This window comes from Hipposideros armiger, unplaced genomic scaffold (assembly GCF_001890085.2).
Source record: "Hipposideros armiger isolate ML-2016 unplaced genomic scaffold, ASM189008v1 scaffold_36, whole genome shotgun sequence".
Lineage (NCBI taxonomy): Eukaryota > Metazoa > Chordata > Mammalia > Chiroptera > Hipposideridae > Hipposideros > Hipposideros armiger.
The window spans coordinates 161694-177896 of record NW_017731386.1 but is presented as its reverse complement, the minus strand read 5'-3'; the positions used below and the strand labels follow the sequence as shown (position 1 = coordinate 177896).

The window sequence follows — 16203 nt, the reverse complement described above, 5'->3', positions numbered from 1 at the left end:
TTTGGGTGGTCACATTCTATGGGAAGTGCAGGAATGCAGAGACCCAATGCCTGCCTCTAGCTGCCTGCCTTGTTTTCCCCTTGAGAGACGTGATCCCCATGAAATCTCTATGGGAAACTGAGGGACAGGTCTTTTCTCCTGTATCTGCTTCCTGCTGGGGAGGGGCGGAGAGCTGTCCCTGCCTATTGGGGGATTCACGGAACTCTCATCCTAGCTGATCTCAGATGAGATCCAAGCTCCACCTGGAAGACCATGTTGGCTTCTTTGGCTGCAACTGGAAATCTTGCTGGGGTGCCCTCTGTATCCCCAAGGCCCCTGAATGAGGAAAAATAGATTGTAATACATTTCTTAAAAAGCAGAGCTCAAAGCTATTGATGTAGGGTGGCTATGGTTTGGAAAGAACATTAGCCTTTAATGTTTACAATCAACAAGTATACTGGCCTGGGGAAATGTTAAAACCTCTTTACTCTCTGGGATGGGATTATCCAAGAGTTGGGTCCAGAATGGCTTGGGGAATGTTGGGAAGTCACAGGTTTTAAGTAGTTATCTAAAGCCTAGGTGGGTGAGAGATATTCTGTGATTCAGTCTAGGGGCAAACTTTAGGTTTCAGAAACCGATTAGAAGAATAAATAAAGCCAGAGGCTAAGAAACTAGGGAAGAGGAGATTTAAAAGTTGTCCAGTGGGGTGGGGGTAGGGGTGGGGGGGCTACTCGCTTGGCCTGCATCACTGATCGCTGCCTCTGCTGACTTTCCAATCTAAATTGTTTCTATGACTGTTTCTTTAATGTTTCTCTCCTACAGTAAATGTTAAGCTTCCAGTAGGACAAGGAAGTTTGTGAACCGTGGCAGCCTTAGCCTCTCACATTAAGAGAATAAATATTAGGTTAGAATAAATACTGGATGGATGGAGGCTGGGATAGATCCATGCATGAAATCTGACCTCTGACATAAGACCTGTAGATGAAAACTGATAGGCAAATGTAGACTCTGATTTCTTCCATGTTAATAGCAGAAGGTAATATAATATACATTTCTTTTAATTCTTTCAGCAAGATCTCTGTACCTTCTTGATATCAAGAGCCTGCAAAAACTCAACACTGGCTAATTATTTATACTGGTATGTGAAAATAATTTTCTGTTTATTTTCTTATCACTCTTTAGGACTGTTCCCCCCCCCCCCATACTGTAAATATAAAGTCAGTTTAAAATAAGGTATGAACAATTGTCAGAAGCCTAAATACAGTATTTATGAGGTGTGATCAAACAATATGGTGAATGTTTAAATTAAAAAAAAATTATTACAGTAAAAGACACATTGCCATTAATCCCGTCTAAATACTCCCACTGGCTTCAAACATACTTATCCCATCATCCTTACCACTTTCTGAAGCAGTTCTGGAAGTCCTCTTTCTTGAGTGTCTTTAGTTGCACTGTCATGGCTGCCTCTGTGTTCTGAATCCATTCAAATGTTTACCTTTCCTGGTCATTTTGACTCTGGGGAAGAGCCAGAAGTCACATGGTGCCAGATCTGGTGAATACGGTATATAAGGACACACTGTAATGTTTTTGTTTAACAGAAATTGCCTTATACCAGAAGCAATGTGTGACATGGAGCCTTTCCGTTGTGATGCAGAAATATGGTGAATGCTGCCGCCAAGTGCCATCTAGCAGAAAGTTGGGGATCTTGAATACAGGAAACAGCACGTCAAACCTAAGTGGGTGACAAGTTTCAACTTGTGCGGTGCAGTCAATTGGGTGTGAGCTACGGTTGAGAGAAGCTATGTTTTAAAGTGTGTCATAAATCACCCTCCATCACACATCACTTCTGGTATATGGCAGTTTCTGTCAAATAAAAATATCATGGTGTGTCCTGTGTCCTCATCCACTTTATTCACCAGATCTGGCACCATACGACTTCTGGCTCTTCCCTAAAGTCAAAATGATTCAGGACATCGAGGCAGCCATGACAGCGCAATAGACACTCATGAAAGAGGACTTCCAGAACTGCTTCAGAAAGTGGCAAGAATGATGGGATAAATGTGTTCGAACAAAGGGGGCCGGTATTTTGAGGGGGATTAATGGCAATGTATCTTTTACTGTAATAAATTTTTTTATGTAAACATTCACTATTTTTTTTATCACATCTCATGCATCTAATTGCATTTCTTTACAACTGCTCATGGAAATGCTTGTTAGCACCATTGTTTCTCTTCTTTTCACTGACTTTCCAATATCTAAGATAAAATTAGATAGGATATTTTTTTTTTTTCAGTTTGATGTGTTTGCCTTTTACGCTATTTAAGTTGTGTAAGTATGATCCTTCACAGTCCTTCAGGAATGTGTCTTCACATTATTTACCAAAAATTGGAATCATACAAAAATAAAAGGTTTGAAATTACTTAATTTATAGATGAGGAAACTGAGGCAGAGGCATAATGCAACTGTACTTGAGAGAACTTGAACTAGGATAAGATCATTCATCTAGCACTTTGCCATTTACAGAGTGTTTTCATTGACCTTTTCTTCTTTGTCCCTGTGAAGTTACAGTGGGCACGTATAAATACCTCTGTAATGAGAACAGGTTTTCTGATTCGAAAGAAAGAAACTAAGGCATTGAGAGGCTAATTGACATCTTGAGATGCAATTAATATGAAGCATGGTTCGTTTTATCTGTCACAGAATTCTAAAGTGTAAAGGACAAGAAGCTTAAGCCACGGCGAGAAATATTTTGATTCAATTAAAAAAAAGCTTAGGATTAAACACTAGGCAAGAGAGCCTTATCCAGTTTTACAGAGCAAACAAGAGCCAGCTGGGTAAGCCCTACCTGAAGCCTGTTTGTACATTTGAGAGGACGCTTAAAACTTATGTCCTTGATATTTTTTAGCTGTAGAAATGATCTCTGATCTAACCTTACTGCTCAGTTTACTGTGTTTACTTTAAACAGTACAAATTAATAGGCATCCATTCTGAAAGCTCATTATTTTTGAAGAAAAATGAGGCACTTTGCTTTCCATGACAAAAATAAAGAGAATACTGTCTTGTTTTAGACTGAGTTTAGGAAAACCGTCTAGTATGTCAAATCAAGCCTTAACTTTATTCTCGCATTCTTCAAAACCTAATATTGTTGTGGACACTGCCCCTGAAGCCAAGAAATAGGTAACTAAATTAAAGGGCTCTTTACAAACACACTTGTCTATTATTCACATAAACAATAAATAATTATTTAGTTTCAGTCTTTATGGTTCTCTTTACGAAGAAGAAAACCACTATTAGTAATATTGACTAAATCTGTCACTTTTTTACCCACTTTGGAACCTGTGATTTTTCTTGTCCCCCTGTTGGCTTTTGTAGTGGGGAGGAAAATATTAGGTTGTCGAAAAAGTCATGATGTATTTTTTTCTGTTTTCGTTACAAAAATGCGTCATGACTTTTCCGACAACCCAATAGTTCCTTGCTTTTACTTTAGCAGTTTAATTAAAGCTACATTTTGCTCACCGAAAATTTCAGTGTGTCCTTGAAAATATACCCACAGAATGTTTTGGCTAGTCGTTAATCATCATTTTTACTTAAAAAGCTTACTTAGAAATTTTCATATTACCAAATAGCTACTATTTCTTTTTAATGTAACCTGTTGCATCCTAATATTCTTCATATTCCAACCTGAGTTCTTAAGTGGATGTCTATTCACTGGTGTTATAGAAAATTATTTCCTCATGAAACTAAATAAATATTTATAAGGAAATAAAAGAATGTTTGGAGCATTTTGGCAAATTTTTGAGTAGGTACTTAATAAGCTTCTTAGGTATTTTAAAAGTAAGATTTTATATATTTTAAATTGTTTGCTATGAATTTTGTTATAGGTACTTTTATTTCCTTACAATATTCACGGCAAGTTTTCTCTGACTCAGAATTTATAATCTGGAGTAGTTACTATTATAAGAGCTGTGTGTGCACCTACTGATTATGTGGCATTTTAAAATTACAAATTCTTTGAATTTGACCGTAGACCAGATTTCATCGTAAAACCTGAAATGAGTGGTGATAGTATCTTTGATCTCTTCTTTCAAGTAGGAAGAGTTTTCAAGCCATTCTGAAAGCAGCTGAACAGAAGGAAATGGATGAGATGAGTAGTTTCTAACAAGTGTTCAGAAAGAACACTTTCTCCACAGATAATAAACAAAGTGCAGCCCCAACTCCCAGTCTTATAAACATTCCATCAAACTTAGATTTGATTTGTTTTTCCCCACCGTATCTGATTCACTGAAGCAGTGGCATGTGCTCTGTCTATTCATTCTCTGAGCAGCAATTGTTTTCCCCTATTTGAAGTCTACATATTACATATTCAGAAATACTCATGGGGGAAAAAAAGCTGTTGATGTGGACTTCTGACTTTGATAACACTGTGTTAGTGATTGTAGGTGAAAATATGGGAAATCATTTCAAATAGTTGGTTTAAAATAATCATTCTATTCCTTTGAACATGGACAGAATAGTATAAAAATATTAATCAAATGTGACAATGTAAGTGCCTCTCACCCTAAGCTTTACTCTATTATAACAAGTGTATTAAAATACAAATTTTAATTGATCGTGCTATTTCCCTTTGAACATTTTGAATTTCCTTTTTCATTTGTTCCCTTTCTAGTAATTTATTATTGTTTTTATTTATTTATTTTTTTTAAAGATTTTTATTGGGGAGTTGGGGGATGGGAACAGCACTGGGGAATCGGGGGAAGGGGAACAGACAAGTTGCTATCCTTTTTTGTTCTTCAGTCTAGTTGTGGAGGATGTTGCTTCACTGGCCCAAGTTGGCACCATCGTTGCGCTCTTCCCGGGCGAGGCAGATCAGTCGCCAGCTTCTGGACGGCTCACGTTGGCTGCTGGCCGCTCACGCTGGCTGCTGGCTACACACAGTAGCCCATGGCAACCCACTGCAGCAGGGGCTGTAGCCTGTGCCATCGCCGGCAACTCACAGCAGCCCAGCTCCAGGTTGAGCTGTTGTTCAGCATCTTAGCTGCAGACGTCAGTGTCACTGGCCCTCATATGTGGGATCCAAACCGGGGCCCTCTGGTGTCCCAAGCCAGCTCTTAGCCAACGCGCCACTCCACTCAGCTGGCCCCCTTTCTAGTAATTTAAATGGGATTCCTGCTATTGCTAAATCCTAAGGGGCCTATTGTTGTGCAGACAATCCTTTTAAAATGAATAGTGTCAACCTTTTAAGGCACAGAGTGGAGTTGTAGTCTTCAATCTATAAAATGTTAGGTATTAGGATCTATAAATCCATTCAGTATTTTATTTTTATAGCTATACTGGTATGTTGAAATTGAAAGTCAACTTTGGATTCTTTGACATGTTTTTCTATAACTGTTAAGACCTTTCAAAGTGATAAAGGTTATTTGCCCCACAAAACAAAATTGCCAGGAAACAGGTAACCCACTGATGTCATTTTAAAATGGTTACCTGGACACTCTTGTTCGCCTTTCTACTTGAAGATGATATGTTTAAAGGGAACACCATAGAGTGATTTGTAGAATCTAGCACAGTGCTGTGAACAGAGAATTCAGAAATGATTCAAATCTAGGTCTTCTAGTCTTGATCTAAATTTAAATCTGTGCTTCATAATTTGCAAATGGTGCTGTTATTTTATTTTACATTTTTTATCTTTTATTTTAATTTTTTTTAAATTTTAAATATTTTTATTTTAGATATTTTACCCTTGCAGCAAAACTTTAGCTTGAATGATTTTGAGAGGTATTTGATACTTGACTTTTATCATGAATAAAACATACACCCTCAACCACAGGAAATCACGGGGCCATTGTGTTTACTTGGTAACCAAGGAGACCAAAACAACAACGGACTCTGTACAGTGTGCCATATGCATTACTCATTTAGAAATTACTTTGTTAAACACAGGAAAATGCAATCAATATTCTAAGGTCATGCCTCAAAGACTATAAAGGGTAAAAAATGGGTATGGACTGGGTTTGAATAGTTGGACAGTTTTACAGTTTAGAACCACTGTTCGACATTCTTAGGTGGTGTCCTGAAATGACCAAATATATTGGAATACCATTAATAGGAAATATGAGTTTATCTTAACTGTTCTTAGCTCATTCATCTAGAACAGAGCTGCCCAATACAAGTTTCTACGGTGATAGAAATAATCTGCAGTGCTGCATGCATAGCTACTGAGCACTCAAAATGTGGAGCGAGTGACTGAGAAACTGAGTTTTGTACTTTATTTAATTTTAATTAATTTTATTTTAGATAGTCATATATGTCCTGTGTCTCTAGAAGACTTTCTTGATTCAAGATTCAAGAATCGCATCTTGAACTTTTGGTTTAAAACACTCACTGGGAGCATGATATGGTGGATACAGTATCATGGTTCAGTTCTTCACACTGCTTGACAGAACATTCCAGATTATCCAACTCTAGGGACTTCCAGAACACGTTATTGTCATGGTAAAACATGACACTGGGGAGTTGGGAGGGGAAGGCTCTTTTATAAATTTTTAAAACATGTCTGTACATAAGACTGTGTGGTGTATGTTGAGCTACTGAAAGTAGTTACGATATGACATCTAGCATCAGTTTCTTTATAACATCTGAAGGGAGCTACGAGGTGTGATCAGAAGATATGGTGAATGTTTAAATAAAACAAATTTGCTACTGGACCTGCTGGAGCTCCATCTGCCGAGGCTCAGCTTGGCTCCCAGCGCCACCTCCTCTCAGACTGCCCGGGGCTGCGGTGCTTCTGTGGATGGGGGAAGGCAGGACTGATGCAGAATCACAACAGCAACATGACAAGAAGTTCTTGACCTCTACCACCAAACTTTCAGGCTAGTAAGGTAGTGGCAGTCAGCGTGAAGGCAGATGGAAGACACCATTAAAGAAGAACAGTATACACATAGTGTGATATATAGATGATGTATTACAGAATTGTACACTGAAACCTATGTAACTTGACTTACAATTGTCACTCCAATAAACTTTAAAAGAAAACAAAAAAACAAACAAAACCAGTATAAAGTAAATGAAGCCAGCATGCTGTTCCAGAAAAACAAAACTCTCACAGACACAGTCCTGATTAAGCAGTGTATAGAGGAATGCACAGCCAGGATTGAAATGGGACTGTATTACCCGAGTCCTTACACCTGCCTCCAGTGGTCCTTACCCCACTATAAGGCCGGGGACTTTGAAGCCAAGAAAAACTTAGCAAACACTCCAAACCAGCATATCTCAAATCTCACAATGAGGTTTCCTAACCCAGAAGAACGCTTATTTCTCAGAATAAGACAACTAAGTCTTGAATGTAAACCAGATAACAAATCCTTCTACTTGATTAGAGGTAAAAATTCAAATATCTTCTTAAAAAACCCCAAAATACTGGTACTCACCATATGATGTGTGCTCAGTTTGTCAGGGCCTTGCTGCCTCAGTAGACAACGTTAATCTCAGATGTCATGGACCTTCCATCCTCCCTGAAGCATCATCTGGAAACAAGCCTATGGAAGGAAGACTGAAGAAAGCCAAAGCTTTTCATGGGAACGTCATCACTAGACATGCTAGCTGGTACAAAGAAATCACCCAGTGGCTGGAACTTCTTAAATGATATACCACCCTCACAATGTTTTGAAGCTGTTTTTTCAAGTTACAGATTTGCTTAAAAGTGGGCGCGTTTTTTTTTTTGTATGCCTTGTGGTCTTTTGACTCTTCCAATTTTCAGATAAACTCCCCTTATAAAAGTTAAAAAAACTCTATTACAGTAAAAGGCACATTGCCGTTAATCCCCCTCAAAATACTTCCCCTCGCTTTGAACACACTTATCCCATCATTCTTGCCACTTTCTGAAGCAGTTCTGGTGGAAGTCCTCTTTCGTGAGCGTCTTTACCTCATCCTCCATCATAACGCTCCGTGTCACACATCACTTCTGGTATGGCGATTTCTGTTAAATGAAAATATTATGATGTGTTCTCATCCATCTCTTATTCACCTGATCTTAACACCGTGCAACTTCTGGCTCTTTCCCAAAGTCAAAATGACCATGAAAGGTAAACATTTTGAATGGATTCAGCCCATCGAGGCAGTCACGACAGCGCAACTAAAGACACTCACGGAAGAGGACTTCCAGAACTGCTTCAGAAAGTGGCAAGAATGATGGGATAAGGGTGCTGAAGCGAGGGGGAGTATTTTGAGGGGGATTAATGGCAATGTGTCTTTTAATGTAATAATTTTTTTTAAATTTAAACATTCACTGTATTTTTTTATCACTTTGAACACTTGAAACTATACTTAAAAAAAAAAAAAGAGCATAAACACTGGAGTAGAAGACCCCTAAGATCTAATCTAACCAGAGGGAAAGGGGAGAGGAGGGAGGCGGAAGAGAATAAAGGAGATCAAATATATGGTGATGGAAAGAGACTTGACTTTGGGTGGTGAACACACAGTGTGATCTACAGATGATGATTATAGAATGGTACACTTGAAAGTTGTATAACTTTATTAACCACTGTCACCCCAATACATTTGACAAACTTTATTTTAAAAAGCTCTAATCCAGATTATTGCTTATATGATTATGCAGTTGTATATGCAGTTTAGGTTTAAGAAAATATTTAAAATTTCTTTTGACTGTCTGAAACCACAATTTTATGAGGAAAAATTGAAGATTATACTTGGGTTTTTGAGAAATGGGAAAATTGGATGGGAAAAGAAAAATCAATTTAACTCTTTATTTGTCTTTCAGAAGAATATTAATGAAGGGAATAGCTTCAGATTGGTTTTCAGAGGAAGAGAGCCATAAGTAATGCCAAAAGCACTACATAGGCTGTGAAAATACTCTTGTCTTATGCCACTTAGCAAATATGTGAGCTTAGGTGATTGCTGAAGATGTTAATGCTCTATGTACTCATAAAGTATTAGGAGAAAATGCTTGTTTTGACACCAAAATTTTTAGAAAATCTAGAATATTGTGCACATTAAGGCATTATTGTCATTAACTTACCTTGTATGGATGATTGTGTATGTTCCTTAACTTTCCACTTTTAAAATAGAGATGATAAAATATGTCTCATTACTTCCATCTGATTATTTGGCAAATGTGAATTAATCTGCTTTAATGGAAAGGCATAAGTTTTTACAAAATGAATCTCAGTTTCATTCAAATTGTCTGAATGACTTAACATATTTTTAAGGTACGTGATCGTGGAATGTGAAGATCAAGATACTCAGCAGAGAGATCCAAAGACCCATGAGATGTACTTGAATGTAATGAGACGATTCAGCCAAGCATTGTTGAAGGTAACATTTGATGGGGAGATTGGCAAACACAGTGCATGGACCAGATCTGGCCTGTTGCTTGTTTTGGCATGTCCCATGAGCTAAGAATGGTTTTTATATTTTCAAATGGTTGAAAAAAATCAAAAGAAGAATAATATTCGGTGATAAAGGAAAATTATGTGAAATTCAAATTTCAGTGTCCATAAATAAAATTTTATTGGAACATAGTCATGCTCATTTGTTTTCATATTGTTTATGACCATGTTTGCACCGTGATAGCAGTTGAATAGTTGGAATGGAAAGTGTATGGCCTAACGTATTGATCCTTGGCCCTTTACAGAAAGTTTTGATCGCTGATTTAATGAAATAAACCTATGCATGGAATAAATAAACCCCAAAACTCTGCCTTTTCATTCCATCTCTGTTTTCTATTTTTTCTTTTCTAGGCCAGGTCCATTCCCATAAATCTGGCAGTTGTCATATTGTAGATAATGGTCATACTTTCCATATAATATGTATTTTTGCTTTTTAAACAGTTTTTAGAGATATGTAAAACCCTTTCCCCTCCTCTGCTGTTTGTGTGATTCTTAAAACAATGTCACTATGCAGCCAGCAGAGGGTGCACTGGCACTGAAAAGAAAACTCACAGCCTTAATCTGATTTACAGAAATATTTTACTTTGTAGCATCTTTTATCTTCTGTTTCATACTTTTAATAGTTTAAATCACCTGTTATGAACTCTCTGAGGTGAAACTTTTATATAGTTCTCGGAGCTCAGGATCTGTATCAAACTGATTAGCAAATAAGCAGCTGGTCCTCTTTTCTAAGCTCAGTTTTATCACAGCCTTTCTCACCCCTTGAGAAAGGAATCTCAGTTCCCCTGAGTTTAAATGTTCTCATCTTCGAAATGACATGATAATATTTGCCCAGTCGTCTTTGTCAGTATAAATGGAAGATTAAAATGAGAAAATGTATTTTATTATTTAGGAAATGGGACCCACTACATAAGACTATAGTGTTTAGTTTTTATGGCTTATATTTTACTAAGCAACGTGTAATATGTGGCTGTTGGAGTATTTTCCTTTTTCAATAGATTTTTAGTCCCTTAGAGATAATATCGTTTCTACTGTATGCCCGGCACATTTCTGAAGACATCATAGACATCCAGATATTTAGTGAATCGATGAGTGAATGAATTCTATCTTGTTATAATACATGGTTGTATGTGATAAAGAAAAAGATGTTTTCTTTGATAGACTCTAGTGTTCACTGAAAACTCAGATAATTTTCTACTGTGGAAGGGTTGGTGGTGTTTAAGAGAGCATGTTTGTCATTATCTCTGAATCAAGATGATCTGTTTCAATTACACTTTGTGTTGAAGTTTGCAGCTACTAGAAGAATAAATAAAGATCACCCATGCTGTTAAAGAAGCCCTGCTCATTATGCTCTCTGGAACTAATTCTCCTCTCTGTGGAATCCCTTCAGGGTGATAAGTCTGTCAGAGTTATGCGTTCTTTGCTGGCTGCACAGCAGACGTTTGTAGATCGGCTGGTACACCTCATGAAGGCAGTGCAGCGTGAAAGCGGAAACCGTAAGAAAAAGGTAAACCTACGGACTTTCTGTTGATGACTGATAATGTCTTGGCATCGTAAAATACCGAGCTTTGGTACTTTCTTTTTGGGTTGATATATTTTACAAAACTCTTACCATGTCATTATAGTAATAGGAACTCTTGAAAGTACTGATTATGTACGAGTTTGTGTTTTGTGAGTTTTCATATATTAATGTAATCCTCACAACAACCCTGTAAGTTCGATACTATTATTATCCCAACTGTCAGGAAAAGCAGGGATAGAGAGGTTAAATAATTTTGTCCACTCTCTTCAGCCCACAAGTGTTGGCGTTGGGATTGGTACCCAGGCACTTTGAGTCCATATTTTTACCTACAGTGTTTTCTTGGCTCTTATTTTAGACTCTTGGCATCCTAGAATATAATTCATTTGCCATGGGAAGGACCTCCAGAGATCATTAAATTAGAATTCTTCAGTGAAAATGAAGGTTTATTGTGACTTCCCCAAGGTGGCAGAACTAGTTGTTCGCAACAGCACTGGCTTTGTCTCTGTTCTTCTGGCTAGTACATTGATCTTTCTCTCAACAGTGAGGCTTCTTGGTGAGGCTAGATGACTATTTGGCCTTCATATGTCACTTTCCCTAATCAATACTCTAAATGATACGAAGGACTCACTTGGTCTCTTCTCTTTACCACGTCCCGTAATAGGCAGATCTTTCTTAGTGGCCTTTGTTAAAAATCACAATCCATGTTACTGTTGTGCTCCGGGCTGGTAAGAGGAAAGCGGAGCAGGGAGAGGGTGAGAAACCGAGCCAGGAATTCAAAGGCAGGGCCCAGGTCTAAGGAGAATTGCTGGCAGAGACATGCCTGTGCAGTAATGTTCACAAGGTTAGGAAGGAGAAAATAGGCTGAGGAGAAACACATTTTTATTGAGGCGGCGTTTTCTCTGCTGTTGGGAAGAAGCGTAAACCATGGCTAAATAACTAAATCCTTACTACTGTTCGCCTGGAGCCTCAAGCTCCGGAAGTGCCTGTGTGAGAAGCCATGTGAGTCCAACGCCCACCAGCAGAGGGAGCGCCTGCTACTGAGACGCGTTTGGGACATATAGGTATTTAAGGCATAGTTTGTGTGATGCTCTTCTATTTACCACACAGGAGCCTCCGGCTACCCCTCAGTGTTATGTATTCTGGAGGATGACCACTTATTTCAGACCTCACCCCTCAAAAATGCATTTTGTTCTTGTCACAGAGCGTGTATTTTAAGTTAGTCTCAAATATAGTCTCAACATTGGCTAAAGATCTTTGTAGACATTTTTTGTGATGTGGTAAAAGACAAACAATTGTATTTACACAGAAACAACCTTTGGCACCATGGAGAAATGCCAAGATGGCTATGTACTACCACTATTTGTGTTACTAGTAATAATGAAATGCCTGCTGCTAGTCATTTAAAATCGTATCAGCACTCTTTCGCCCCTCGTAATGAAGTTGCGAGAGACATGTGGTGAGTGCAGCAGGGTTAGATATGTGGCAAGCAGCCTGTGAGTCAGGTGTAAATGGTAAGAGAAATGCTACTGTTGTTGCTATCTTCTTTCCTCTCCACCTCCAGTTTAGGAAAGACTCCGTTAGAAGAGGTCTCTGAGCAGATATTTGAGTTGTAATAAAAAGGCATTTTTCCATTGATGTTTTTAAAAAATTAAAGCTTTTATTTTACATGGTTAGTGGTCTCTTTGTACTTCGTGATTCTTGAGGTTATATTATACTATTCATTTATTTGTTCTGTAAAAATGTATCGCATGCCTACTATGTACCACGCACTTTTCTAGGTTCCAGGGATACAGCAGTGAATATAAAAATCCCACCTTTATGGAGCTTACATTCCTGTTGGAGGAGAGAGTTAAACAAAATAAATAAGTAAAATATATAGTGTGTTGGGCATAACGTGGGCTATGGAGAAAAAGAAAGCAGGAAAGGGGAATCGGAAAGGCTGGCTTCTAGTAGTGGTGAGGCGGTGTTCCACTTCTCAACAGACTGCTCAGGGGAGGCCTCACTGAGCGGTTGACATTTGAACAAAGACCTGAATCAGGTGACGGAACAAACCATGTGAATATCCAGAGACTGTTCCAGCCAGAGGAACAACGAGTATAAAGGCCCTGGTACGGGAGCACGAGTGACATGTTTGAGACACAGGAAGAAGCCCAGTGTTTTCAGAGCAAAGGGAGCACGGAGAGAGTAGCAGGAGATGAGGACAGAGATGATGGGGGCGCAGATGGGGTGGAGCTTTGTAAGCCATTAGAACGACTGTGACTTAAACACTGACTAGGAGTGGAGGCTGGAGGGGGGGTTTCAACAGGAGACGGGTGTGATCTGACTTTTGTTTTAGCAGCAGCACCCTAGTTGTTTTGGATAAGAGACCGTCAGAGGCAAAGGTTGAGGAACAGGAGCAGTCAGGAGGCTGTTGCGGTCCTCAGGGTGAGGCCTGCTGGCGGCTGGGACCCCAGGGCTTATAACAGTAGAGGTGGTGGGAAGTGGCTGGCTTTCTCACCCTTCTTTTATTATCTGCTTTCTGGTTACTTTATTGTTTATTAGCACATCAACTAGAAATTGGTTATGATAGGATAACTTGAAATTCAGATTAGTTGACATTACTTCATACTAGTATATCCGATAGTACATTTGGTTAGGTAGATTTACGGATATTTGTAAGGGATATGTACAAATTCATACCAGTTTTCAGTTGACTTTAACTCGAATTTTCCACGATGTAGAATGAGGATTAGGGTATTACTGAAGGGAAAGAACTTAATTTTATGTCTTGGGATCCTTGAAACATGATTTTTCTGAACTCCCGTCTCACTGATTTCAGAGTTCTCTCCTGTGATGCACGTGTCTTTCAGTGGGAAACGGTTGAAGTGCTTTATGCTGCTGGGATTGACAAGACAAGTCTCCCCCCCACCCCCCACCGCCAAAAAAAAACAACAAAAAAAAACAAGCTCGCCTGTTTAAAGGCTGCATGACTCACAGCTTTCAAAGGAAATAGATTGTTCTTGAAATTGAATGAAAGGGCCTGGTCTAAACACTACAGATACTATATGACGAAGCTGTTTGCCTGTGACTTGAATTTCTCAGTTTCTAAAATCTTGGTTCAATGTGGTAGGCTTGTGAACTGAAGAAAATACATGATGCTATCTTAGGAAAAGTTTGATCAGTCAGAGTCAATGCACAGTAAAAGATAGCGTCCCTCCAGGTGAATTGAATTTACTTTTTCAACCCCCAACATGCACCAGTGCAGCATAATGAAATTCACACTTAGTATTTTGGTCATGGAAAATTAAGCTTCAAGTGAAATTGCAGTTTCTCTTTCTGGCCTCACAAATCCTTTGAAAACAAAAATTTAATCTTTAAATCTAGGTCTAATGTACTCCTGGTTCTCAGCCACAGCAAGAGAAATGTATGCAAGTCCAGCTTCTCATAGTCAGAGAATTACTCCTTTTTAAGCATGCTGCTGCCCTTGTCAGCTGGGTTATAAGTGCTTGTCTCAGTATACACTATCTCCTTTATGTTACTTTGCATGTATTTTTGTGGTGCCTTACAGATATTTTAAAGTTAATAGAATCAATCTTTATGTCTTTACCATGTTTTATAAACCGCTTTTTTTTTTTCACTTTAACCTAATTAATCCTTTCTGACTTGTTCTAGAATGAAAGACTCCAGGCGTTGCTTGGAGACAACGAAAAGATGAACTTGTCAGATGTGGAACTTATCCCGTTGCCTTTAGAGCCCCAGGTGAAAATTAGAGGAATAATCCCAGAAACAGCTACACTATTCAAGGTAATTGTGATGGACCTTTAATGCATATGATTGGAGCCTAATTCTTTAAAGCTAGAACTGAGATACTACCTTTGAAAATTATTACATTGCAGGTAATAGCTGTAATTTTACCTGATTTAGTAGATGCTAGACAAAAAAAGATACCTTTTATTTATCAATGTGTTTTCATTTAAGATCTTGTATTATCAGTAGGCATTTAAGTATGGCATGTATAAAATATTTTTATATCTCTGGGTTGTTTTTTAATCTTAAGTTCTTTGAACTACTTATAAATCAGAGCCACACCATGTAAGCTTTTTTTAAAAAAAAGTTAAGTTGAAAAATTTATATTATGTATTCAGCTCATAAGTTTGCATATTTAGATGAGTCCCAGTTAACCTTTTAACGTTTGTCAGTCTGATGTCTGTTCCTATGACTTAATTTTTATTTTCAAGTTGTACAGTAATTCTTTTTAGTCCTCGATAGCATGCCAGGCTTTTTTTTGGCTGCCCACCACTTGGATAGTAAGAAACAGCTGGTGCAACTGCCTTCTCTAATTCGGTCAAAAGACCGAGCATCATGACCTGGGAAGCATCATTAACTGCCTGGCATCATAATGAAAGGTCTCGGTGAGACTGTTTTAGGTTTTGTGACTCTAGTTGTTGAAGGGTGTAAGTCGAGTTGGGAAATTACTTTGTATCAGATAAGGAAAGGCTCATCGAACAACAAGTTAGGTTTAAAAAGGGGGTGTCATTACAGTAAGAACTACGTAGTTCAGATTTTTTAAAGGGTGTTTTATAAAGACAAAGTATGTGGGCATTCTTGAAATTTCTGAGTCAAAGTTTAGGAGTAATGGTGTGGGGGCATTTGCTACATAACTCTAGCTTAGTAATCCTAAATAATTTTTGTGTCATGAATGCCTTTGAGAGTCCTGTGAAAGTGATGGATTACACACTTTCGAAAGTTACCCATGTGCTTGCACATACCCTGGATTTTCTTCACACAGTTGCAGGGGAATCCATGAATTCTTACTGCCACTTTTTGAACTTCTTAGAGCTGAAAAGATTATGGACCCAGTATTTGGTATTTGTGGCCCTTGCGTAAGAACCAGAGCTAGATCTTATGGGGAGTGAACCCCTTAAAGGAGTGGGAATAGTTACCCTGTGGTTGTCATCTGCTTTTTTTAGATTTCAGATGAAACCTAAATTTCAGAACCGGATCTGAATCTGAAAAGGGAAATTGCATCAAAGTCCCTCTTGCCTGTCACTGGTCTTCAGGAAGGTCACTTCCAGTTGTTCCTCTTGAGCTTTTGTGAACTAGGACACAAGGTCATTTATAACATGTTTTTTTTTGTCTGGGGTGATTAAAGGATAATCGAAATTTAATATGATTTGAAGTTCAGAGTTTCCATCCACTAGAGGTTATAAGTTCTAAACATATATTCTTTGAAGCATTTTCGATGCCTTTTCCCCTAGCATTTTATAAGGAAGTTTGTTTGTTTTTTATAGCGAAGTTTTTAAACACCCAACAAAGTTGAAA

At 38.3% G+C, this 16203-nt stretch overlaps 1 protein-coding gene across 1 annotated transcript in view; it reads left to right on the top strand.

Annotated features, from left to right (window-relative positions):
• The window catches only part of PIK3C3 (phosphatidylinositol 3-kinase catalytic subunit type 3), a 144965-nt gene that overhangs the window by 76907 nt on the left and 51855 nt on the right, over positions 1-16203 (top strand). The window contains exons 11-14 of the mRNA XM_019637896.1: positions 1050-1117; positions 9201-9306; positions 10771-10887; positions 14554-14685. Coding sequence (XP_019493441.1) covers positions 1050-1117; positions 9201-9306; positions 10771-10887; positions 14554-14685 — 423 coding nt within the window. The remainder of the gene's footprint in view (positions 1-1049; positions 1118-9200; positions 9307-10770; positions 10888-14553; positions 14686-16203) is intronic.